The sequence below is a fragment of the Emydura macquarii genome, unplaced genomic scaffold, assembly GCF_026122565.2.
Source record: "Emydura macquarii macquarii isolate MOO-44397 ecotype Brisbane River unplaced genomic scaffold, CSIRO-AGI_Emac_v2 contig_2636, whole genome shotgun sequence".
Classification (NCBI taxonomy): domain Eukaryota; kingdom Metazoa; phylum Chordata; order Testudines; family Chelidae; genus Emydura; species Emydura macquarii.
Window position 1 is genome coordinate 47731672 of NW_027132773.1, and position 24929 is coordinate 47756600.

Sequence of the window (24929 nt, forward strand, 5' to 3'; positions counted from 1 at the left end):
GGGCCCCATCCCCCGTATACATCATGAAGGGACAACGCGGCATCCCCCCTTCCTCATCTGGTGCTCTCGGAGCTGGGTCATGTCCGGCATTCGGGATGGTTACTAGGGAGAACACAGCGCTGTACCTACCGGTTAAGAGTTAGTTGAACTGCCGCATGAAGTGCCCGTGAAGGGAAGGATCGGATGCTTAGATCTTGTTCTGTGTGTGGAGTGTGTGATTTTTTGAGGGGTCTGGGGGGAGGGACAGCCTGGCCCAGGTCATCCCCTACTGCAACAGCTTCTCCAAGTAAGGCATGTGCTGCTGTTTTGGTGGCAGTGTGGGCCCAGGGCTGTAGAAAGTTTGTGTTCAGGGAAATGATGATTCTTAACAGTTTATACTTTTGCTTAATCTGAATGGAATTTCCATGGGACAAAGAGAAGTGCCTCTCTTCTCAGAGCGCATTTTCCCCTGGCAGATTTTAAAGGCCTGCTTCACACAAAGGAAGTGTTAGAGCTTCTAAAATAAAGTGCTAAGGATTTTTTATAACAATGGGAAGTGTTAGGCAACCTAAGTGAAATTGCTTTCATTGAGGAACGCTGGGGGAGCTCTAAATGAGAAGGCTTTACAAAGGTGTCAATCTTTATCAGATATTAAAACAAAAATACTGACATCTATAGTGTTAGATATTTGTTCATTATATTTAACATTTATTTCATGAATTAAATATTCTTGAAAGGAAGTGTGTGGGGAGAAGGGAAGACAATATGTGCACTGTCCTATTGTTAAAATTGAAGAGGAATATACCGTTTGTAGCTTCGTTATGTTCTGTGTTGCATTTGGTTTTGTATTTGAGTAATGTATGTGCAGGGTCTAGAATTGGTATGGCTTTGGGGTTATTTGCATTTGTCTTTTACAGTATTGTCAAAGCTACATGTAGGATTGAAATTACCCAAGATTTGGTTTTCTCTTGGTATTTCAGTTTGTAGATAAATAGAAATCCCACCTTTTTGAGCACATCAATGGCTCCCTGGGGCATTATAATACCTATACAAATGTAATCATAAATACAAAACCAAAGTACAGCAGAACTTCCCAAATCCATACTTCACGAATATGCACAAAAATATAGTGATAGATCCGTAGCGCTCAGCAGTGGTCTGATAAGCAGACATGAGGCTGTAATAAAATCTCATTCGCTAGTATGTGAGACTTAACTGTTCCACAGATTAAACTGTACATCACAGAGATTATCTTCACTAATTAAAGCTGAACTTGTTAATATATAAAAAATTGTACTTCACCTTAATTGATCTTCATTGGGCACTCATAGAGGGAGTCCTGTCCTGTGAATGCTAAGAGCTCTTCATCTCATTTAAGTCCGTGGGAGCTGAGGTTGCTCAGCATCTCAAGATTTGGCTCTAAAAGGCTGATCTTGCTGCTGTTGGGAGTTTTGCATCAACTTTAGAATATGCAGGTTCTGATAACTAGTATAAGCAGGATCAGGCCCTTGGTATTCTCTCTCTATTTTGAGTTGACAGTCTTGCAGCAAGTATTGGGAAGGGGGAGTGGATTCTAGGGGGGAAATGGATAACAGTTTACAGCAAAATACAAAGATTTTATCAAATTCTGGAATTTCAAACCAACTTTCTATGATACTCAATTTATTGTACTATTTTATTTGCCTCAATTTATGCCCTAGACAACATTTCCTACTGCAGCACAAATTGCTTCTGTTAAATACCCAATGGAGTTTCGGTAAGTGACATTTTACTGTTTTTCTAATATTAAATTTGAAGATTAATTTCTGATCTGTATATACCCTTAATTTTTATTTCCATATCTTGTCTTCTTGTCTTCCATAATTCACCTGTTGATTAGAAGTCCTCATATAGTTTCAAATGTTGCAAGGACACTTTCTAATCTTTTAATTTTGGCTTAACAAAGTAACGTGGAGCTTGATCTTGAAAATGTGAATAGTTGCACTTCAAGGGTCTGTTTACATAAGTACTGCTTCTATGAGTAAGGCTATCGAGGATATTCCACTCCCTCTTTTGGACAAGGTATTATTTTTGCCTCAAAATATCCTACATTCACAAGTAGGAAACACAATTGTGCTGAATAATCATGTGAGTGCATTGGATGTGTTCAACAGGATTACAGTACATGTGTATCTTGTGAAAACAAGAAACTTCAAGAGTTTATTTCGTCTATACATTTCTCCTGAAGGCATATTGTATGCATCTTACCCTACATCTTGTCATGTTGTTCTACCCAAAACTGCAAATATGGGGGGGCTGGGCCATTTCTATATATTCTATATATACTCATGCTGGAGTTATAACAAATACTAAATCATAGTAAAAATTGCTGTGAATCATTTTTTTCTACTGCAGATAAAACCTTCATGTTGAGAGAATAATTCTCTCCATTTTAGATTATTTTTTCTGTCTATTTGATGTTCACATTCCGTTAACTTTGTACTCTTCCTTTCAGGTCACTGCTGAGAAAATTCACATCTCACCCCCTCTCTATACTGGTAATTTTTCTTCTTTATCTTTGCAGTTACACCCTGGATAATAACCTTTTAACTCCAGAGCAGAGGCACTTTTATGATGAAAATGGTTACCTACTCATTAAAAACCTGGTTTCTGGTGAAGACATTGAGCGTTTCAGGTACAGAATAGCTGTTTGGGTAGACACAATCATACTGCTATTTAGTAAAGCTATGCGGCTTTTTGAAACAGCTTGAGCTTGGGTTCTCCCAAGATGGAACCATTTTATTAACAAATAACTTATTCCTTCATTTAAACAAATTATGTCTTGGTATGAAAAATGATAGAATGTGTGTTGAAATGGTTTCTAACTGTGTTTTTTCTAGAAATGAGTTTACAAAGATCTGTAAAAAGGAAGTGCAAGTGCCTGGCTTGATCATAATGAGGGATGTGGCCATTGCTAAGTCAGAGTTTGTCCCAGATCCAAGAACAGTTTTTAGAATACAGGAGTTTCAGGAACATGAAGAGCTCTTCAGATATTGTTCCATGCCTCAGGTAAAAAGGGAAAATCCTGGTATACATTTGTTCTTTGTAATTGCCCATGTAAAGCAACTGAAATTATATCCTATAACCTTTCTTAAAACAGCAAGGGGAGTCTGTGTGAGTTCTCAAAATAACCAACTGGATTTTCAGGTGTAGATATTTAGATGCAGCTTAACATAAGGCAATGTACAGTTTAGAAAGCTTATGTTAATGCTAAAATAGCTTGAAGGAACCCTTGTGAATGGTTTTCACTGTGCCTCACATTCCTCTACCACATCTATGTCCATGGCAATGGATGATGGAGTATGTAGTGATTTTTGGAAAAGAAATAAGTCTGCTTGAAGTGCAGTTGCTGTATAAATAAATCCTCTCTTTGCAATCTGATTGTACTGCACATAGCAACCGAAAACCAGGTAATGTTGCTTTTGAAGGGCAGTTATATCTTGCAGACTAATTTAGAACAGCACAGATAAATGCATAGAATGTCGTAGTTCTTCTGTCATTGCTCCAGCCAGGTATAAGATACTGAAGTATATGTGAGTTCACTTTTTCTTCTTCTCTGTCATAGCAACAGATGTTGCCGCTATGCCTACACTAGGAATGCTTTGCTGGTATTGTTATACTGGCAACAGATGTCTGCCTACACTAGGAATGCTTTGCTGGTATTATGCCAGACCTAGCAAAGTGCTCCTAGTGTGGATGCAATTTATACTGGCAAAATTGTGCTTTTGCATATCTTATTCCCACACCACTTGCCCCCCTCCCCACCAAACAAAATAAGCTATAACCAAAAAATGCATTTGTGCCTGAATAACTCTGTCTACGCTAGAGACTTTTGCTAGCACAGCTCTGTCAGTCGTAAATCATCTCGTCATACTCTGACCAATACAGTTATGCGGGAAAAACCTTGTAGTGTATTCTTGGCCTACACGATATAAAGATCAGGTTTGGTTTGATCGTAATATACATTGCAACATGAGCATCTCACAATTTTTTCTAATATATTTCCTTCACCTTAGATCCTAAAATATGTTGAGTGCTTCACAGGGCCAAACATCATGGTCATGCACACGCTGCTGATGAATAAACCTCCAGATTCTGGTAAGAGGCACTTGTGTGAGGAGGAAAAATACATTTTATTTTGTAAAAAGTGGCCATTGTCTGTCTAGGTTTAAAAAAATATTACAAAAACCAACGAAATGAAAGCTTCTTAGATGTTAAAAAAAATTACCTTATTTTATTCAAACCGAAAGAATTTTGAAAATTGAATAAAATTCATTTTGACAATGAAAATAAAATAGTCGGTTTCACTTTCTGGCTGTTAGGTCCCAATTCAGCAAGGTACACGTGCCAAGCTTTAAGCATGTCAGTTGCCCCAGGAGCTGAATATGACCTTTATCGATTTGACTAAAGCCTTTGACTGTGTCAGCCGTGAGGCTCTGTGGAAAATCTTGTCAAAGTTTGGTTCCCCAAGGAAACTTACCACCATTGTAAGATTCCTCCCTCACTGGGTGACTGCTCTATCCTGTACAGTGGCTCTACCTTTGAGCCTTTTGCCATTTGACCGGGCATAAGGCAAGATTGTGTACTGGCATCCACTCTTCTCCACTTCCCTAGCAGTTATGAAAATGCTAATCTAAAACTGTCTGCCACAGGCCATTGGCATCCAATATCGGACTGATGATAACCTATTTAACCTCTCTCGACTGTGCTAGAATTAAAATAACATCAACAACAATAACTGAACTTCGGTACGCACATGATTTGTGCTGTAGTTGCACATTGAAAGGAGGAGCTACATTCAACCATCTCAGAAACTTGTAAAAGTTTAGGGCTAACCCTGGACATTGGCATCAGCCTGCTCCCAGTCAATCATCAGACCCAGCAAGGAAGATCTACACTGACAGAGAGGAACTGGAAAATGTAGAAGACTTTGTCTATCTTGGCAGCCATCTTTTATAGAGGGCAAACATAGACATCGAGATTCAGCACAGAATCCATTCTGCCAGCCTTGCCTTTGGCAGACTGTCCTGCCGGGTGTTCAATAACCACAATATCAGAATACACACTAAACTTTTAGTTTATAAAGCTGTGGTAATCCCAGCTCTCTTCTACAGGTATCAGACTTAGGTGATGCACAGAAACACCTGAAAAACCTGGAGCACCAGCACTTTCTCTGGAAGATCCTCAACATAAAGTGGAAGGATCACCGTATTAATGGAGGCCAACATCTTCAGTGTTGAGGCCCTGATTATCCAGCACCAGCTGAGGTGAAATGGGCACTATATGTGCATGCTTGATGCACGCCTACCAAAACAATTGTTTTATGCCCCCCTCAGCAAAGGAGAAAGAAAAACAGGGAGGCCAAAAGAAACACTTCAAAGTTATCCTCAAGACAAACATCAAGAGAAGTGGCATCGACATCAGACTGAGACAGTAGCTGAAGACAAGGCTAACTGGTGAAGACTTGCCAGAGAAGGAACAACCGTTTTTGAGGAAAATCACCTCACCCTGGTTGCAGAAAAACACCCGAAAAGAAAGGACAGACAACTGTCATTCAGGAATCGTGGCCCAACCCTGCCTTCCTCCACCAACTGCAATGTCTGCCAGTGAGTTTGTGGCTCAAGGATCAGACTCCTCTGTCACCAAAGGACCCATATAAAATAAATCCTGTGAGAGATCATCCTTGACTCAAGGGATCGCCGCCGCTGCGTCTCACTGAAGTAGTTTGAGCTACTCACATGCTTAAAGTTAGACATCTGTGAATACCTTGTGAACTGGGGCTTTGTACATTATCTTAATGCTGCAGTGTTTGCAACCCAACTGTTGTAGGGAAATCTTAAAAATAAAAACTGTTTTTATTGGATTTTAAAGAAATTTTTTCTGTTTGTAGATTTTCACATTATGCAAATTTTCGAGTCTAAATCAGACAGTTCTTCTTTGAGCAAGTTTTCTTGTCAAGTTTGGTTTATAAAGTCATATTCTGCCACCAGAGTTGAAGATTTCCTAAAACAGCATCTTGATTCAGGAATAAATCTTTAACTTTTTCATAGCCTTTAACCATTTTAAGTTTTATACACAAGTTTATTGGTTTCAGATATTCACCTTTAACTAGAAAATATCATGGCTTTGGTTGCGTTTTTAGTCTCTCTGTGACTTTGGCCTTTAAAATATTTTTTCAAAATGAGGGAGCACAAAATTAGGCTTCCATGTCCATATTTGGGCATCTCAATTAGGACTTGATCTTGCAAATGGATATACTGGCCGTATCAGAATACACACAGAAACAGTATAGTGAATACATGGCTTCTTTGTAGGATCTAGCCCAGGGGTTCTCAAAGTTTTTTTTTCTGGGATCCCCACTGAAAATATTTCAGGATGTGATGACGCCTCCCCTCAACGCGGGCCCCGCCCCCCTCCTCCCCCCCATGCCAGGCCACCCTTACTTCTGTGCTGCTGCTGGGAGCGGCCTTGCCTTCAGAGCACCCAGCCAGCAGCCGCTGCTCTCCAGTCACCCAGCTCTGAAGGACTCTGGCTGTCAGCCAGCCATGGCATGTGCTTGGGCTGACAGCTTGCGATCACCCCATAATAACCTTGCAACTCCTTGAGGGGTCCCAATCCCCAGTTTGAGAACCCCTGATCTAGCCCTTGGCAGGGAGGCTTTCAAAAGCATTGAGCACTGAGCAACTCTCATTGACCTCAATAGAACATCAAGAGAGAGTGTTCTTCACCTAGAGAGCATCACACTGTCTTTGGACAGTTTAGACATGTGATGCTGACCCCAGTGGGAGCTGTTAACTGCTGTGAACTTTTGAAACTTAGACACTTAAGTACCAAAATATGGATTTAGAAAATAACTTTTGGCCCTGTTGCAGAAAAATGGCAGAAGTTGAGGTTTAGAAACCATCACTGTCATCTAAAGCATCACAAAGATCCACTTCTGGATACACTCTGCCATAATATTCCTCCACCAAATGCAATCGTTTGTATTTTCAGCAGGTATTGATTGGTTCAAAGATTAATATACTTCCTCCTGTCAGACCAAAGGACCCATCCTGGTTAAAAAATAGAAGAACTACAGAGATCATGAGTTAGATACATAGTAGGAGACGGTTGATAGTCTTGGTCCAATGTTATTTAAACAACACAAAGTACAACAAAGAAAAGTGTAGCGAGGGTTGCCTGTTGTGTCCCTCTGCGTGTCCTGCACTCTCTTTGGCTATGCTGGTGGTCTGGCTGGGTGGGAGCAGAAGTTCGACCCAGGGACCCTTTACAAGCCTAAAAACTGCTTAGTCCATGAGCTTTACCTTCCCTGGGTTGCCTGTCCTTGGCCCCACTGCTTTCTGTTTCCTGTAGATTTTCTGCATTCCTCATCTTGGGTCTCTCTGTCCTTTGATCCTCGCATGTTTGGGTGAGGTCACCCCAGTCAACACTCAGTTGTCTGAGATTTCAGGCCATCTTGATTCAGGAATAAATCTTTAACTCCTGTACCTTTGGTGTTGTGGCAGAAAACAGCCTTTAACCATTTTAATTTTATACACAAGTTTATTGGTTTCAGATATTCACCTTTAAATAGCCTTTAACTCAGCTGAAAATCCTTCATGGCTTTTAACTGCTGGGGCAAGCTCCTTAATTGACCTGAGGTGGCCTAATTGGCCTAATTGACCTGGAGTAACCCTGGCTGAATCACCCAGGGAACAAAGATTTGTTGAACCTGGGGCTAATATATATACCTTCCAATACTCTCCTGTAGACATCAGGTCTGGCCTTGTCACAAAAGTTAATAAAACTAAAAAGCAGCAAAGGGAGAAGTAAACTCGTGTCTTTTTATTCCAGGCAAGAAGACCTCTCGCAATCCCATGCATCAGGATTTGCACTACTTTCCATTCCGGCCTGCAGATCTCATGGTGTGTTCCTGGACTGCCATGGAGCACGTAGATCGCAGCAATGGCTGCTTGGCTGTTTTGCCAGGAACCCACAAGGGTTCCCTGAAGCGACATGGTTACCCTGACTGGGAGGTAAAACTGCATGTGGGATTAAATGTGATCTGGATTTTGGAGTGGGGGGAGGGAATACTCAAGTCCCTGGAGCCAGATGCAATGTATTTGAGTGTGCTGAGGGAGTTGCCTGATGTGATTTCAGAGCTGTTGGCTATTATCTTTGAAAGCTTGTGGCAATTGGGGGAGGTCCCTGATGATTGGAAAAAGGTAAATATAGTGCCCATCTTCAGGAAAGGGAAAAGAGGATCCAGGGAACTACAAACTGGTCAGCCTCACCTCAGTCCCTGGAAAAATCATGGAGCAGGTCCTCAAGGAATCCATTTTAAGGTACTTGGAAGAGAGGAAGGTGATCAGGAACAGCCAACATGGATTCACCAAGGGCAAGTCATGCCTGACCAACCTGATTGCCTTCTACAAAGAGGTGACTGGCTCTGTGGATGTGGGGAAAGCGGTGGACATGATATACCTTGACTTTAGCAAAACTTTTGATATGGCCTCCTATAGTATTCTTATCAGCAAGTTAAAGAAGTATGGGTTGGATGAATGGATAATAAAATGGATAGAGAGCTGTCTAGAGCATCGGGATTAATGGGTAGTGATCAATGACTTGATGTCTAGCTGGCAGCTGGTCACAAGCGGAGTGCCCGAGTGGTCGGTCCTGGGACCAGTTTTGTTCAAAATCTTCATTCATGATCTGGAGGGTGGGGTAGATTGCACCCTCAACAAGTTTGCAGATGACACAAAGCTAGGGAGAGTGGTAGATACCTGGAAGGTAGGGATAGGATACTGAGTGACCTAGACAAATCGGAGGATTGAGCCAAAAGAAATATGATGAGATTCAACAAGGACAAGTGCAGAGTCCTGTACTTAGGATGGAAGAATCCCATGCACAGCTACAGACTGGGGACCAACGAGCTAGGCAGCAGTTCTGCAGAATAGGACCTGGTGATTATAGTGGATAAGAAACTGGATGTGAGTCAACAGTGTGCACTGGTTTCCAAGACGGCTAATAGCATATTGGGCTGCATTAGTAGGAGCATTGCCAGCAGATCATGGGAAGGGATTATTCCCCTCTATTCAGCATTGTTGAGGCCGCATTTGAACTACTGTGTCCAGTTTTGGGCCCAACACTACAAAAAGGATGTGGAGAAGTTGGAGACAGTCCAACGGAGGGCAACAAAAATGATTAGGGGGCTGGAGCACAAGACTTATGAGGAGAGGCTGAGGGAACTAGGCTTGTTTAGTCTGCAGAAGAGAAGAATGAGGGGGATTTGATAGCAGCCTTTAACTTCCTGAAAGGGGGTTCCAGGGAGGATGGAGCTAGGCTGTTCTCAATGGTAGTAGATGACAGAACAAGGAGCAAAGATCTCAAGTTGCAGTGAGGGAGGTCTAGGTTAGATATTGATGTTAGAAATAACCAAACAGGTTGTCCCTGGGCCGGATTGGGGAGATGGAACCCTTTATTGCCTGCTCGTTTCACCTCAACACTGCGAGTGAGGGGTTACTTTACAATCCTTTTATCCATAACAGTGTATAAATGTATACATTTTCAGCAACTCCCCATAGACCCTTATTTGGTGAAATTGACACCTATAAAATGAATATTAATAACTCCATGATGAATACAATTATACCTGCCCCTGTTTGTTGTTTACAGGATTACCATACAGAGGGCAGACACATCACCTTAAAACCTATTAATTTTACACTAACATTCTTTGACGTAAAGGCATGCTGGGAGAGAAGAAAGATAATGCTTACTTCCCACCCTGGCCTTGTGCAGGAGTGGCGATAGTTATTTTGTTAGCCTCATCCCCTGCGCAGATGGCCAGGAAGGGAGGAAAAGAAAGAGATAACAGATTCTAACTTGAATTCACACCAATTAATAGAACCCCTTGCCATAACCCCATTCCCTGTAACTTAGTCCTGACCATTTGTCCAGCTCTTAACCCTTTACTCTCCTACAGTTCTGACTGAGTTCCGGCGCTCCAAGTCAACTGGCACGGGCCAGCCATGAGTTTTTAATTGCAGTGCAGACATATCCTTAGCAACTGATGTAGATTTGGTCTTTGAGGCGTGAGAAGATTTAAAGGCTAATAGGCAGATTCTTAGGTTGGCATATTGCATGCTTCAGATTCTTATCTGAAAGAAAGCTGAACAGGGCAGATTTTTATCCACACTAAGACATTATAGTAGTTTAATATCATAATTATCCCATAATATAAACTCTTGTGTTTCTAGGGTGGTGTAAACAAGATGTACCATGGGGTGCTTGATTACAACAAAAACCTTCCCAGGGTTCACCTTGTTATGGAGAAGGGAGACACAGTATTCTTCCATCCCTTGCTGATTCATGGCTCTGGAATGAACAGAACTCAAGGCTTCCGGAAGGTAGAAAACCATTTCAAATTACAGCCATTGAACATGTTTCAAAGCAGATTGCATAACTCTAAGCCCCCGCATCCAAACTTAATCTCTTGCATACTAGTAGACTTTTTAATCCTATTATTTGTTTTGGGTTTTATAGATCTCTGATGTAATTTTGTTGTAATTAAACTTAAATCTAGGATAATTTATTTTGGAAAAAATATGTAACCGAGTTACATGGGGAAAGTGTATGTTGCAGCACCGGTGCATGGAAGTGCTTACTCATGCACATTCTTTAATCAGGACTGTAAAAAAACATATTGGTGGACAGTTTTGGATCTTTATCGTTTATTAGTCTTGGCATGAGGCCTCCTCCTCTGTCCTGATTAGCTGGGAATGAAGTTTTTGTCATTCTCTTTTCTGAGTACCGGAAGCTGATGTAATCTGATTATTTACAACATCATTTAATTATGAATTACCTGCAATGATGACATAGCACTTTACAGAAAAAATGAATGGAGTTACCCTGATTCCACACCACTGTAACTGAGAGTAGAATCAGGCAAAGAACTTAGACTATAAGGGCCTGATCCTGCAATTCTTGATTGTAGAAATATCTTTCTACTAAATTCTCATCTTGTGTACATTAGCATAGCTATACTGAAGACAGTGGGATTATGCTGATGTATACTTGTTGAGAATCTAGCTTATTGACTTTATTTTTAGTGAAATGGAGCAATTGTCCTAAATTTTGTTTTTATAAAAACATAAACAAGAACCCTCATAACACTGTACACCTTCCATTGGCCTGCTACAGGGATAAATGAGAAGGAAGAGTAATATGCAATGTGATGGCTTTGTTGGTCCCAGAGTTTTAGACATATGATGGGTGAGGTGGTATCATTTATTGCAGTGGTTCTCAACCAGGGGTACTGGTAGCCCTGGGCATATGCAGACGTCTTCCAGGGAGTACGTCATCTCATCTAGAAATTTGCCTAGCTTTACAACAGGCTGCATAAAAAGCTCGAGCAAAGTCAATACAAACTAAAATTTCCTACAGATAATGACTTACTTATACTGCTCTATATACCATCTTTATATTCCAATTGATTTATTTTATAATTATATGGCAAAAATGAGAAAGTAAGCAATTTTTAAGTAATAGTGTGCTGTGACACTTTTGTATTTTTATATCTGATTTTGTAAGCAAGTAGTTTTGTTATACTTATGAAATGAACAGCAAGATCTTATGCAGGGGACAAGACAATATGCCGTGTTTATTATGAATACAGAAAATATTTTAAAAAGCAATTGCCTAAACACCCACACACACAGATTTCTCCAGGAGGGATTTAATTACCAGCCTCTGTGTTGCTCAGGCCGAATCACTGTCCAGTGGAATCGGACACGAGGATGGAGCTGGGCTCCATGTGGTCATGACACGATGCTCCTTGGAGTTTGCAAAATGAACCCAAAGTCCTTGTTTCTTCACCCCATTTTTATAGTTATCCATCCCCATTCGGGTCTATGGATTTCGCCATGTCAGGTTGCTTTTCGTTTGATGCAGTCATCAGTTAACTTTGATGTTGCGAGTGTGACAGCTTTCTATTATCCTTTCATTCCTGCCTCACACTTTGTCTTGGTCCTGTCCTTGGGCGTTAACTCCTCTGTGTTCCGAGGTTATAGTGATCTTCGACCATCTGGGTTGTAAAAGTTCTTTAAACAAAGCATCTTCTTTCCCTCCTGCTCTTGGAGACTGAAAACTACTGCCTCCTCATCTTATCTCTTGCAGACTAACACTGCATTCACTCCTCAATCATATAGACTAACTTCTTTTAAAACAATTACATTCTTATTTCATCTAGCTAATATATATGGTAACACTGATACATATATCACAGCAGAATCCTTATACCACTATAACAACATTAATACAGATCTTAATTCCACTAACGTTTTTACCTTGAGACTTATTTACCATGATTGTCTCATGATTTACATATCAACCACATTCCTGGTATGCATTAGACACTTACTAAGTACAACAACAAAGTTTCAGGATGTTCCCAAACATTCATACATGAGTCCTAACAGACAGGGGCCAATGTGTCATAACGTGCTAAATCACAGAATGTTTAGGCAGGATGTTCCCATACATTTGAGCAGTGAGTTACTGTTTGTGGAGCCTGGGGTGGCATAAGTAAGTAAGCAATCAATGAGTCCTGAACACCCTTATCTATAGAACACACTACTTTTCTTTCGTAGGGTGAGTATTAACCCCTGTTTAATCCACATACCCAGTCCAGGCCTACAGTTTTTAAGTGAGGTGAAACTTGTGGGTATGCAGACAAATTTGACTCCTGAAAGGGGTACAGTAGTCTGGAAAAGTTGAGAGCCACTGTTTTATAGAACCAACTTCTGTTGGTGAGAGAGACAAGCTTCTGAGCTTACACAGAGCATAAAACTATCCCCACTCTAATTCAATCAGCAGCATAGCAACTAGGGTTTTCCTTGGAGGTCTCCTATTCAGGTACCCACCCGGCCCAATTCCGTTTAAGCTAATGAGATCTGATACAATCAACACACAAGATTGCATAACTGTGTGGAAAGAAACAGTTTACTTTGCCAGTGCGCTTCTCTCACAGTCCAGCTTTCCTTCTACTTAACCTTTCAGTGAAGTCATAGTCACGTCTTTATTATGTGTAATATCCAAAATGTGTGTTTTGACCTCACCATGTGCAAGTTTTCTATGTGAATCTCTAGCAAGATTATTTTTCCGAGTGAATGTTTCCAAACACTAGAAGTACCTAAAAGCATGAAAAACAGAGAAAATATTCAAATTTAGTTACAAAGTTGATGTTTGCGTTGAAGGGAGTTGGGGGGTTGTTAATACATGTCACCGATCAACAATTCTTGACTTAGAGCTGAACTGTGATTTATTCCTGACTTTCTCCATGCAGGCAATAGTGTGTCACTTTGCTAGTGCAGATTGCCAGTATATTGACGTCAAGGGCACTAGTCAAGAAAACATTGAGAAAGAAGTTTTAGAAATTGCACAAAGAAAAAATGGGGTGAGCACACCTACCACCCTGAAGGTAAGCTTAAAAATGTCCTGCAAGAACAGTATTTTACACAACCCTAGTTACACAGCAAAGAGTTAGTTGCCTTTTACTTGTATAAGTATCTCTTTCCTGCTTGCTTGTGTGAGTTTGTGCTTTTATTATTAAGTTCATGAGCAATAGTTTTAATGGCCTTGACCCATCCAAGTATATAGAACACTGGGTTTGTGTAGGTCTGATCATGGGTCGAAGTAGATACTCATCTGAGAAGAAAATTCTGGATTTCCTTTGGAAGATAGCTATGGTGCCTGGCAGATTAGTGTGTTCCTCATCACACCTTTTATTAAAACACCCCCATCTAACTGCGTTAACTGTATTGTGTGGAATGGCAGATCTACCTGGGGAGATTATAGGGATAGTCCAATGAGGTGACCCAGAACATAGCAGTGTGGATACAGATTTCATATTGCTAGCCATACTCCTGCATCTAAGGTTGACAATGTGGGTGAATATCTAAAAATAAATTTAAAAATCTCTTCTCTGTTACATGTGGATTGCACAGAATGGACGTTTGCAGCTGAAAGTTGCTTGTCCCCCTAATTTTCAGATGTAATTTTCTTGTATTTACTAGGCATTCAACCTATTGCTAATATGTTCAGACCAATAATAGGACTAGTGCATGGTTAAAGGACTAGGGTAAAAATCTGTCTTTCAGTAATAGGTGTGACTCCTGTTTGAAATCAGTACCTACACCTATATATCTGATTGCAAAAATTAACTCTTCCCATTTTAATATAATCCAGTAGTAATTACTTCTTCTTGGGGCATTTTCAGGGAGTGGATGCATGGGAGGTGTTCTTTGTGCTCTGTTCCGTTCGAAAGGTGATTAATGCAGCAAGTTCCTCTCAAATCCTGCAGCAAAAAAATCTGGTTTCTTCAATGGGGTGTCCACAAGAGGGGCTTAAATCCCACTTTCCCTTGTGTTTTGATGCCCTCTAATCTTTGAAACTCAGATCTATTGCATTTCTAAACCACTAATCAATAGTATCTAGGCACAAGGGCTAGATTTTTTTAAGGCTATTTAGGCACTTCGTGTAATTTTTCAAAAGCAACTAATTCCTATTGCAAGTCAAAGGGAGTTAGGCACTAAAGTACTTTTAAAAATCTCACTAGGCGTCTGTCTGCATCTTTAGCCACCTGAGTATCGAGGGACATATTTTTAAATATATTTACCTGCAAAGTACAAGTCTGCTTTGCCTTTGACTCCTGCATTATTCGTTTATACGGTAATATTTTGAGTGTTAATTTGGGAACAGTTGCTTGTTTTAGTGAGGAGGTTCTCCAGTTTGCTTGCTTCCATTGACAGCACTTTACATCTGAACTACTTCTATGCATTTCACCATACCTCATGTCTGTTTTAATCAGATTTTAAACTTTCTCTGAAAAACAATGCTTAGCACTTATTTTTAATCTTAAATTCATGCCTGTAAATGCTTTGACTAATCCTCACAGCATCCTCTATTCCATAAGGAAGCAGAGTAGAGAGGTTGCGTGACTTGCCTGGGGCAGGAGTGAAGTGGCATCAGAACATTGAAACTTAGACTTTCTGGCTCAGTTCTGTGCTCAGCCCATCTCTCATTGCCCATGCTGGGTTGTCAGTTGGCATCACTCTTAACTTTCACAAAGCAATCATGATAAACAATCCTTCCTCACTTGTTTCATTATCTAAAGTGAAAAGGATGAAAGTTGCTATTTGCAATTGCTATTGGTTCCCTGAATTCTGTTTAAAATCTGTTCTCTCTCTGCTTTCTGTGTGGTGCATAAATGGTAGCATTTCATGCCTATGTTACATTCTTTGCCAGCAGTAGATGGACTTTGAGAAACCCAGTGTGCTTTTTGAATGGTATAGAAGGTAAGAGCAATTGAAGATGTATTATGGAGGCAAAATATAATGTGTACAAGAAAATGACAGTCAGAAAAAATATTCCTTCTCATCTGGCTTGCTCCATTTGCAATATTCGGTTGATGTTCATTTTGGTTTGGGTTCAATAATTTCAATGTAGTGCTTTTCTTGTATCTCTTCCTGTTGCTGCCTTTCTTGATTGCCTTTTTATGCATAATGCAATTAATAGAAATCTCATAAATGAATTCACCTTTTTTCTGATCTTCAATATTTTTGTTTGACTTTATCATTTGTTGTTGTATTATAATTCATTAATTTGAGCAGAGGCTGTGGATTTGTTGTTGATGCTGTGTCTTGTTTTTATTTAAATATGTAGGTAAGTAGAGGAAAATTGCAGCATCTGGTCTCTTCAGAAATAAACGTTGTGTTCTGGTCTGTTTAATAAGCTCTTTTGTCTTTGCTCATTTCTTTTAGGATTTTTGGATGAGACAGGGACGGCTTGTTAAAGGAGAAAGAACTAATCTCTGAATGACAGAGAAGAAATATGTGCCTGAGTGTTGTGTTGTGTTGTGTTCCCTGATCAGGAACCATGATCCTCACACATTTGCATTTGCTTTTTTAGTTTGAATTTATACAAATACTGCACCAAACATTCATTTATAACAAATTCATTGATGTCATTCAAAATATCATAATTTGAAGACACTGAAGTTTAACACATTGTAGCTAATATCTTAGCCTATTTTTAACCTATTAACCTAAATTTTTCTATTTTTGTAATGTTAAAAATAATTTGTTTTAAAATCCAGTGCTTATGCAATGGATGAAAGCGCCGATCAAATCAGCTCTTTAAATACTCATCACTGTTACCTAAGAACCAATCTGGATTCAGACGTCTCTATCTTGGTGTAATTTTGGGCTGCTATTAATGTAACTCTTACGCTAACTCATGGCTTTACTGGGTGGAAAAGAGCAATTGCATCATCTAGTCCTTTCCCCTTGTAGGAGCAATACTGTACATTTGCTAGTCCTTTGTCTAGTTTATTAAATGTCTGATGTGACTGGACTTTCACTCCTTCCCATGGGAGGCTATTGTGGGGTCTAATAGGTCTCACTGCCAAGAAATCTACCTGATATTTAGCCTACATTCCCCTTGTTAATTCATGCCATTACTTCTTATTGTCATCTTAAGTAATTCTTCTCTCCTCGTTACTTGTGCTTCAAATAATAAGACTTGTGCGTGCATGTGTTTGAAGAATTGACACTAATTATCAGCATGTACTGTATTGAAATGAAAGAACTTTGGAGGAAAATCCCCCTATCCCTTAAAGACGTGTAATATTCTGATTAGAAGCAAAGTCATTTTAACTGTGGAATGGTCGTTGCTGGGACAGTGATAATCTCCGTGGACAGTGAATTCATTTGAAAATGGTTGTGTGGGGTTAAGTAACTTACCCTTCTCCTTACTTGAGCCCTTTCACATTTTTAAACAGCTGGGGAGGGGTTTGGCATATGTAGGGGGAGGCTGATTAGTTGACTCCCAGGCAGGGAAGTTGTAGAGAAAGAAAATAAATTATATTAAATAAAAATTGGGAGAATGGGGGTGCTCATCATAATTATCGCGTGGCATAGTATCTTTAGTGTATTGAAATACAGTTGTTTTGAAATCATTGTTTTCTTTCAAAAATAAAAATGGTTTTTGAAATACAGATTAAACTAGAGCAAAAAACAAGTATCATGGCTGCATTGTGGCATTATTTGTACATATTAGACACTCTGGTGACAGGTGCTATAGAAAACCCTTATGACAGAAAGGTTGTGAGTCGTGGTGATTGATCTCAGTCTGTCAATTTCATGATCCTTTTAATAGGTCGCCTTAAAGCTATTCCATAAATAGTTAAAATAGGTTTAACCTGCAACCATGGAGACCATTTTACTGTGGCATCTTCATGTCTGATCCAAAGCCCATGGAATTGAGCCAGTTGAGCCCTCTTCAGTTAGTGGGAATCTTTCTGTTGACCGTGGTAGGCTTTGGATCAGGCATTTTCTAACTACCTTCATGGGATCTTGTGATGACATCTGACAGCAACTCCTTAAAGACCGGATTCGCTAGTGGACTTGACTCTTTACTGCTTTGTGCATGTCCCTTAGTTGACAGCAGAGGGAGCTCTGGCCATGAAAGAGCTACAGATTTTGTGACAGATTCCCAGTTAAGTTTGAGTTGAGCTTTCACTTCAGGATAAAATCCTCAAGTGATTGTTATAGGATTCTGTAAAATCATTCTCTCTTCGAGTGCTTGCTCATATCCATTCCAGTATAGGTGTGTGCACGCCCCGTGCACAGATTCCCGGAACTTTTTTCCCTTAGCTAGCTCCGTAGGGCCGGCTCAGGCACCCCCTGGAGTACCGCGCTCACGCCGCGGTACATAAGGCGCCGCCGACCCTGCGGCCCCTCAGTTCCTTCTTTCCGCCTGTGATGGTTACTGAAACATCTGCCTCTTGCATACAAACGCAAGTAGCATCCCTTAGTGTTAACTTTATTGTTCGAGTGTATTGTTTTCTAATAGTAGATTAGCACGTAGTTAAGTAAATAGTGCCTCTGGGGTCCCAGCAAGGCCCTAACAAGGGCAATGTGCCCCATAAGAGGTTTTGACGGAGTGCACGAGGGTGGCACTCCTCCCTTCCCACTGTATCACTCCAAAATTTTCTCCCACAGGTTTTGGCCATACCACGCCGAATGGGAAGCCATTACCACAGACCAATGGATCCTTGGCATAAGTCTGCAAGGGCTATGCCTTACAGCTTACGGCCTTCCCCCCTAACTCTCCCCCTACCCAGTCCCTTTTCAGGGACCCCTCTCATGACCAATTCCTCATACAAGAGGTCAACTCCCTCCTCACGCTCGGTGCAATAGAGGAGGTTCCTCCACAGCAACGGGGAAAGGGATTCTACTCACGGTACTTCCTAATCCACAAGGCCAAGGGGGGCCTGAGGCCAATTCTGGACCTCCGCCGCTTGAACAAGTTTGTCAGGCGCACCAGGTTTCATATGGTTTCCCTAGCCTCCATCACTCCTACCCTAGATCCAGGGGACTGGTATGCCGCCCTCGACCTGAAGGACACGTATTTTCGTGTAACTATTGCGACAGGGCCAGACCGAACGGCTATGAAAGAGTGCTGGAAGGCATGTATATTAGCCCCAGGCTCCATAAAGCCCTCTTCCCTGGGTAACCCAGCTGGGGCTAATTCAAGACAATTGGGCCAATTAGGCCACCTGGAGCCTATCAAAGAAGCTGCCTCAGCAGTTAAAAGCCTCCACTTCAGGCAGGCCAAAAGGGCTGAAAGGGAGTTAACAGCCAGAGGAGAGAAAGCAGAGCAAAGCAAAGCAAAGCAACGCAGAGCAAAAAGAAGCGAAGCGAAGCAAAGCGGAGCGGAGCCGCCCTGCCCTGCCCTGCTGCAGCTACAGCCGCAGGGCTTGGGACTATCATCCGCTGCTGCTACCACACCAAGACGGAGAGGCTCCAGCCGGGGAAGGCTGAACAACCCTTCACGCCGGTACCAGGGAGCAGGCCACAAGCCGGGGGGCCACGGACAGGCGACCCAGAGAAGGTAGTCGGTCTCAGGGACTAAGCAGGGTGAGACCACTCCTCACAGGGTCCCTCGGTCGGGGGCCCAGGGCAGAAGGCGAGACCGGGTCCCCCCCCTTCACTCCCCTCCCAGCCACACCACTGGCGTAGCTGGTGAAGTGCAGGATCCACAGGGCGGAACAGGCGCACCCTGCCACACTATCCTTCCAGGTCACAGAAAGTTCTTAAGATTTATGGTAGCTGGATACCACTACCAGTTTTCTGCCCTGCCCTTTAGCCTTTCGTCCGCACCAAGGGTGTTTACAAAATGCATGGCAGTGGTAGCGGCCCACCTGCGCCGCAGAGGGGTCCAGATATTCCCTTACCTGGACGACTGGCTGATCTGGGGCAAGTCCAGGGCCCATGTGAGGAACAGCCTGGCTCTGACCTGCGCCACATGCACCAGACTGGGGCTGCTCATCAACGAGCAGAAGTCCACTCTCACCCCGGTGCAGCGCATAGAGTTCATAGGGGCCACCTTGGATGCTACCCAGGCCAGAGCCTTCCTTCCTCAGACTTGGTTCAAGACCATGACCGTCATAATCAGAGATCTCCACAGGTCCCCCACGACGACAGCCAGACACTGCCTTCAGCTGTTGGGACACATGGCGGCATGTACTTATGTGGTGAGGCTGGCTCGCCTCAAGCTAAGGCCTCTCCAAGGGTGGCTGGCCTCAGCCTATGTACTAGCCAGACACTGGCTGAACAAGGTGGCCACAGTTCCCACCCAGGTACTGTCCTCCCTGGACTGGTGGAGGGACCCAGGGGAAGGTTTTGAGGGGTGTTCCCTTCAGAGACTTGGCTCCCTCAATGACCCTGATAACGGACGCCTCGGACGAGGGTTGGGGGGCCCACATCAGCAAGGACCTGAGCACCCAGGGACTATGGTCACCAGACGAGAGGGCGCTCCATATAAATGTCAGAGAGCTCAGGGCAGTCCTCTTGGCCTGCAAAGTCTTCATCAAATTCCTGAGGGGCAGAACGATTCAGGTCCTTACAGACAACACGGCGGCCATGTTTTATATAAACAGATGGGGGGAGCACGCTCCTCGGCTCTTTGCCAGGAGGCCACTTGTCTTTGGAACTTTGCTGTGAGGCACGATTTCCACATATCTGCCTCTCACCTCCCGGGGGTCAGGAACGACGAGGCAGACTGCCTCAGCAGGTCGTTCTTACCCCGCCACGACTGGTCACTGCACCCAGAGGTGGTGATTACAATCTTCCGGAAGTGGGGGGTTCCCCAAATGGACCTGTTTGTGCTATCCTGGAACAGGAAGTGCCCGAGGTTCTGCTCGCTCCGAGGTCACGAGCCGGGCTCCCTCTCCGATGTATTCCTTCTAGACTGGACGGGGGCCCTCCTGTATGCGTTTCCACCCACTCCGCTCCTGCCCAAGGTCCTCTTGAAAATCAAAAGGGACAGAAGGGATATGATACTGATTGTGCCAGCTTGTCCACGGCAGCACTGGTACAGCATGCTGCTTGACCTGTCAATCGATACGCTGCTCCTGCTCCCGAGGCGCTACGACCTGCTCTCACAGTACCAGGGTCGCCTGCTGCACCCGGACCTGGACTCCCTCCACCTGACGACATGGAGACTCTGTGGCTGACGGAGGGAGAGAGAGCCTGCTCGGAGCAGGTCCAACAGATTCTGCTGGGCAGCAGAAAACCTTCCACTCAGGTTGTGTACCGGGCCAAGTTGAAGTGTTTTACTTGTTGGGCGGAGTCCCGGGGTGTCCCACTGTCCGGCTCACCCATACAGGCGATATTGGAGTACCTACTCCACCTAAAGCTCCAGGGTTTAGCACTGGCTTCCCTGAAAGTGCACCTGGCAGCTATCTTCCACCAGCCGATGGAAGGGCGTTCCCTGTTCTCCCACCCCATGTCAGTCAGGTTCCTCAAAGGGGTGGAGAGGCTGTACTCCCAGGTCCGTGACCCGGTGCCTCCCTGGGATTTGAACCTGGTCCTCGCCACGTTGACAGGACCCCCCTTCGAGCCCATGGCTACATGCCCGCTGCTCATCCTCTCTTGGAAGGTAGCCTTTCTCGTGGCCATTACATCGGCTAGGAGGGTCTCTGAGCTCAGAATTTTAACCTCGAAGCCCCCCTACAAGGTCTTCTATAAAGATAAGGTCCAACTGAGGCCCCACCCAGCCTTCCTGCCTAAGGTGGTGTCTCAGTTCCACTATAACCAGAATATCTTCCTCCCTGTGTTTTTTCCCAAACCACACGGTTCGGAGGAGGAGCAGAGATGGCACTCGCTGGACGTCAGATGAGCCCTGGCCTTCTACATCAAGCGGACCAGGCCGTTCTGGAAGTCAACACAGCTGTTCGTGGCAGTGGCGGACCGGATGAAGGGCTCACCTGTCTCCACACAGCGCATCTCCACCTGGATCACCGCCTGTATTAAAACCTGCTATGAGCGGGCGAAGGTGCCACTTCCAGGAGCTGTGACAGTGTACTCAACCAGAGCCCAGGCCTCATCTGCAGCCTTCCTGGGAGGAGTGCCCCTGCAGGACATCTGCAGAGCAGCGACCTGGTCATTGGTCCACACCTTCACGTCCCACTACGCCATCGTGCAGCAGGCGAGAGAGGACGCAGGATTCGGCAGAGCAGTACTGGCGAGAGTAGCTCAACGCTGACTCCTACCCACCTCCAAGGTATGGCTATTTAATCACCTATACTGGAATGGATATGAGCAATCACTCGAAGAGAGAAAACAGGGTTACTTACCAGTAACTGTTGTTCTTCGAGATGTGTTGCTCATATCCATTCCAAACCCACCCTCCGTCCCCACTGTCGGAGTCGGCAGAAAGAAGGGACTGAGGGGCCGCAGGATCGGCGGCGCCCTATGTACCGCGGCGTGAGCGCGGTACTCCAGGGGGCGCCTGAGCTGGCCCTACGGAGCTAGCTAAGGGAAAAAAGTTCCGGGAATCTGTGCACAGGGCACGCACACACCTATACTGGAATGGATATGAGCAACACATCTCGAAGAACAACAGTTACTGGTAAGTAACCCTGTTTTTTGGCTGGAAATTCAGAATTAAATGACCACTTTCCTTAAGAAGGTGGAAAGACACAGCTAAGATCATCTAAATAATCTAAACTCAGCCCTTCTACGACCTGTGAGCCACCAGCGTTAGACACAGTGACAAAACACCCATTGACTTCAGTGGGAGCTGAATCGCGCCCAACCTGAGCCTTGAATTGTGCGTGTGCACACATGGTGTTACAGGCTGCAACAATATTTCATTGAGCTAATTTAGCCTTCCTCAGGGATTTCTCACTGTTGTATCACTTAAACCACACTGCACCCATGCCATATGTTGCAAGTATCCCTTCTGTTCATCACGCTCTCAGGTTCTTGTTTCTCCCCATTCAGTGTGTAGGGCGCCTAGGCATCTTAGTCAGACTTCGTGAAGCCCAGTGACTTTCTAGTTACCCAAAACTTAGGTGTCTTCACACCTAACTTTCCTTGTGAATCTCGTTCAAAGCAGATCGTCAGTTACCTGACTAGCAAACGAGATGTCGTCATTCTCTGTTTGCACAACACTACCACAGTGCTTTGCAGAAAGAAGATAGTGAGAAAATGCTCATTCGCAAATGAAGTGTGGCAATGCTGTCACTGATTATGCAAAGCGAGCTGTTGAGCTGTAAATTGGTTTTATAGGACCCAACCAGAATAAGCCCCTGTGCTTGATTTGCATCCCCTGGGAAAGTCCTTTTCCCCAGCTTCTTGGCATAGTCCTTTTTACCCCCTAACAATTTGTCCCAGTTTCTGCTCTCTTCACTCACCGCCCTCAGACCCAGCTCCACCCACCTCTGTATTCTCCGGCCTGGCTTTGCACCAGTCTCCCTCCTGTCCCACCTAGTGCTCGGTCTTCGCTAGAAGTAGCGATTGCAGGGACGGTCCTGCTTAGCCTCTGCAGCCGGAGCATGCCCAGTCGTGCTGTGGAGATGGGGTGTTGTGTGCTCAGTTCAGTCTGAGCTGTGAGGGGGCTGAGCACACTTAGCCACTGAAGCAGAGACTGTCCCAGGTGAGTGCCCTAAGCGGGGCTGGACTCTAAATTTAGTCATAGTCTCTCTCTCTCTCTAACCCCCACCCAGGGCCCAAGCATAATTTTTTTGGGCCCAGTACAAACTTGTAGCATGGGCCCCCTCCTGCAGCATACCAGAATCCCTCATCCCATACATACAATCTCATGAGTCATGAAACTTTTTTTCCTCATGGAAATGGGGGTTGAAGCCTGTGCCAGGCCCCCCCAGGGCCCCTGAGCCCTTGTAAAGTGTACTCTCTTTCCCTGCATGACTAATTCAGTATTGTATGCAAAGTGGAGCAGTTTCAATAGGCAAGACCTGAGGCCTTCCAGCCCAGAATTCCCCATGGCTCAGTGGTTTGGGTGGTGTTCTGTAAGGTGAGAAACATCAGATCAAGTCCCTGCTCCACATCAGGCAGAGGAGGAATATGTACCCTAACTGCCCATGTGCTGGGGGAGAGCTCTAACCACAGGCTGTTGGGTGTAAGGGGCTGTGGCGCCTCCTCCAGCTGTGGTGCTCTGCCTTGCACCCAAATATTTACACTGCAATTTTACAGCCCTTTGAGCTTGTCAGCTGACATGGGCCAGCGACAGGTATTATACACGTATGCACCTAACCCTCCAGATGCATTGTATTACTGCAGGGGCATTCTGTGCCAAAAAAAAAAAAAAAAAATCTGCACACAATATTTTAAAATTCTTCATATTTTATTTTTCAAAATACACAACATAATCCCACCACTTTCAGTTATTTTGGTAATTGATTTCAAAATACCCATCAGCACGAATAGGTGTAACAATGCAGACACCACCACCAGGAGAGAGTCAGGAAACGCTTTTGACAAATAGATCCTTTCTAGGCACATTAGTATAGCACAGTGAGTGATAATTCATTTCAAGTGCAATATAGGTAGGTATTTCCCACACTCCTCAGCAGCAGTGTAAAGGCTAGGGGGAATCAGGGGTAATGGAGGAAGAGGGAAGTAATTGCTGGGAAGGAGCCTGCGAGTAAACCTGGAGGATTGTTGGCTGTGGATGGGAGATGTATGGAAGAGTGTTTTTGTGTGAGGAGGAGGGATTGTTAGGGAGCCTCCCCCCTGCACACCCTGGCTGACTCTGGGCAACAAAAAGGATTCGGGATATGGAGCAGCTTCCGTATGAGGAGAGATTAATCAGAATAAAAACGAGAGTCCTGTAGTACCTTAAAGACTAACAAATTTCTGCGGACATACGTTTTTTGTGCGCTTCATGCATCTGACAAAGTAGGTTGCAGCCCACGAAAGCTTATGCCCACAGAAATGTGTTAGTCTTTAGGGTGCTACAGGACCCTCATTGTTTTTGCTATATACAGACCAACACGGCTCCCCCTCTGAAATTAACATGACTGGGAATTTTCAGCTTCAAAAAGAGACAACTAAGGGGGATATGATAGAGGTCTAGAAAATCATGCCTGGTATGCAGGAAGGAAATAAGTGTTATTTACTGCTTCACATAACACAAGACCTAGGCGTCGCCAAATGAAATTAATAGGCAGTAGGTTTAAAACGAAGAAAGGAAGTCTTTTTTTCACACACCGCACAAAATCAACCTGTGGAACTCTTTGTCAGAGGATATTGTGAAGACCAAGAGTATAACGGGGTTCAAAGAAGAATTAGATAAGTTCATGGAGGATGGGTCCATCAGTGGCTATTAACAGGCTGGGCAGAGATGCAAAATTTTGCTCTGAAGTGTCCCTAGCCTCTGTTTGCTAATGGCCAATGGGATGGATCACTTGGTGATTACCTATTTTGTTCATTCCTTCTGAAACACTTGGCGTTGGTCTCTGTCAGGAGGCAAGATACTGACTTGATAGACCATTGGTCTGACCCAGTATGGCTGTTCTTATGACCCCTAGCCTCTCCCATTCAGTCAGGCACATCTGCCCCAAC

General features: G+C 43.7%; 1 protein-coding gene across 1 annotated transcript in view; it reads left to right on the forward strand.

The window, feature by feature from the left end:
- Window positions 1–15872, forward strand: part of LOC137163998 (phytanoyl-CoA dioxygenase, peroxisomal-like) — a 73714-nt gene extending 57842 nt beyond the window's left edge. Inside the window, exons 2-9 of the mRNA XM_067564595.1 lie at window positions 1680–1735; window positions 2543–2653; window positions 2859–3027; window positions 4035–4116; window positions 7852–8033; window positions 10257–10406; window positions 13343–13477; window positions 15819–15872. Coding sequence (XP_067420696.1) covers window positions 1680–1735; window positions 2543–2653; window positions 2859–3027; window positions 4035–4116; window positions 7852–8033; window positions 10257–10406; window positions 13343–13477; window positions 15819–15872 — 939 coding nt within the window. The remainder of the gene's footprint in view (window positions 1–1679; window positions 1736–2542; window positions 2654–2858; window positions 3028–4034; window positions 4117–7851; window positions 8034–10256; window positions 10407–13342; window positions 13478–15818) is intronic.
- Window positions 15873–24929: the final 9057 nt, after the last annotated feature.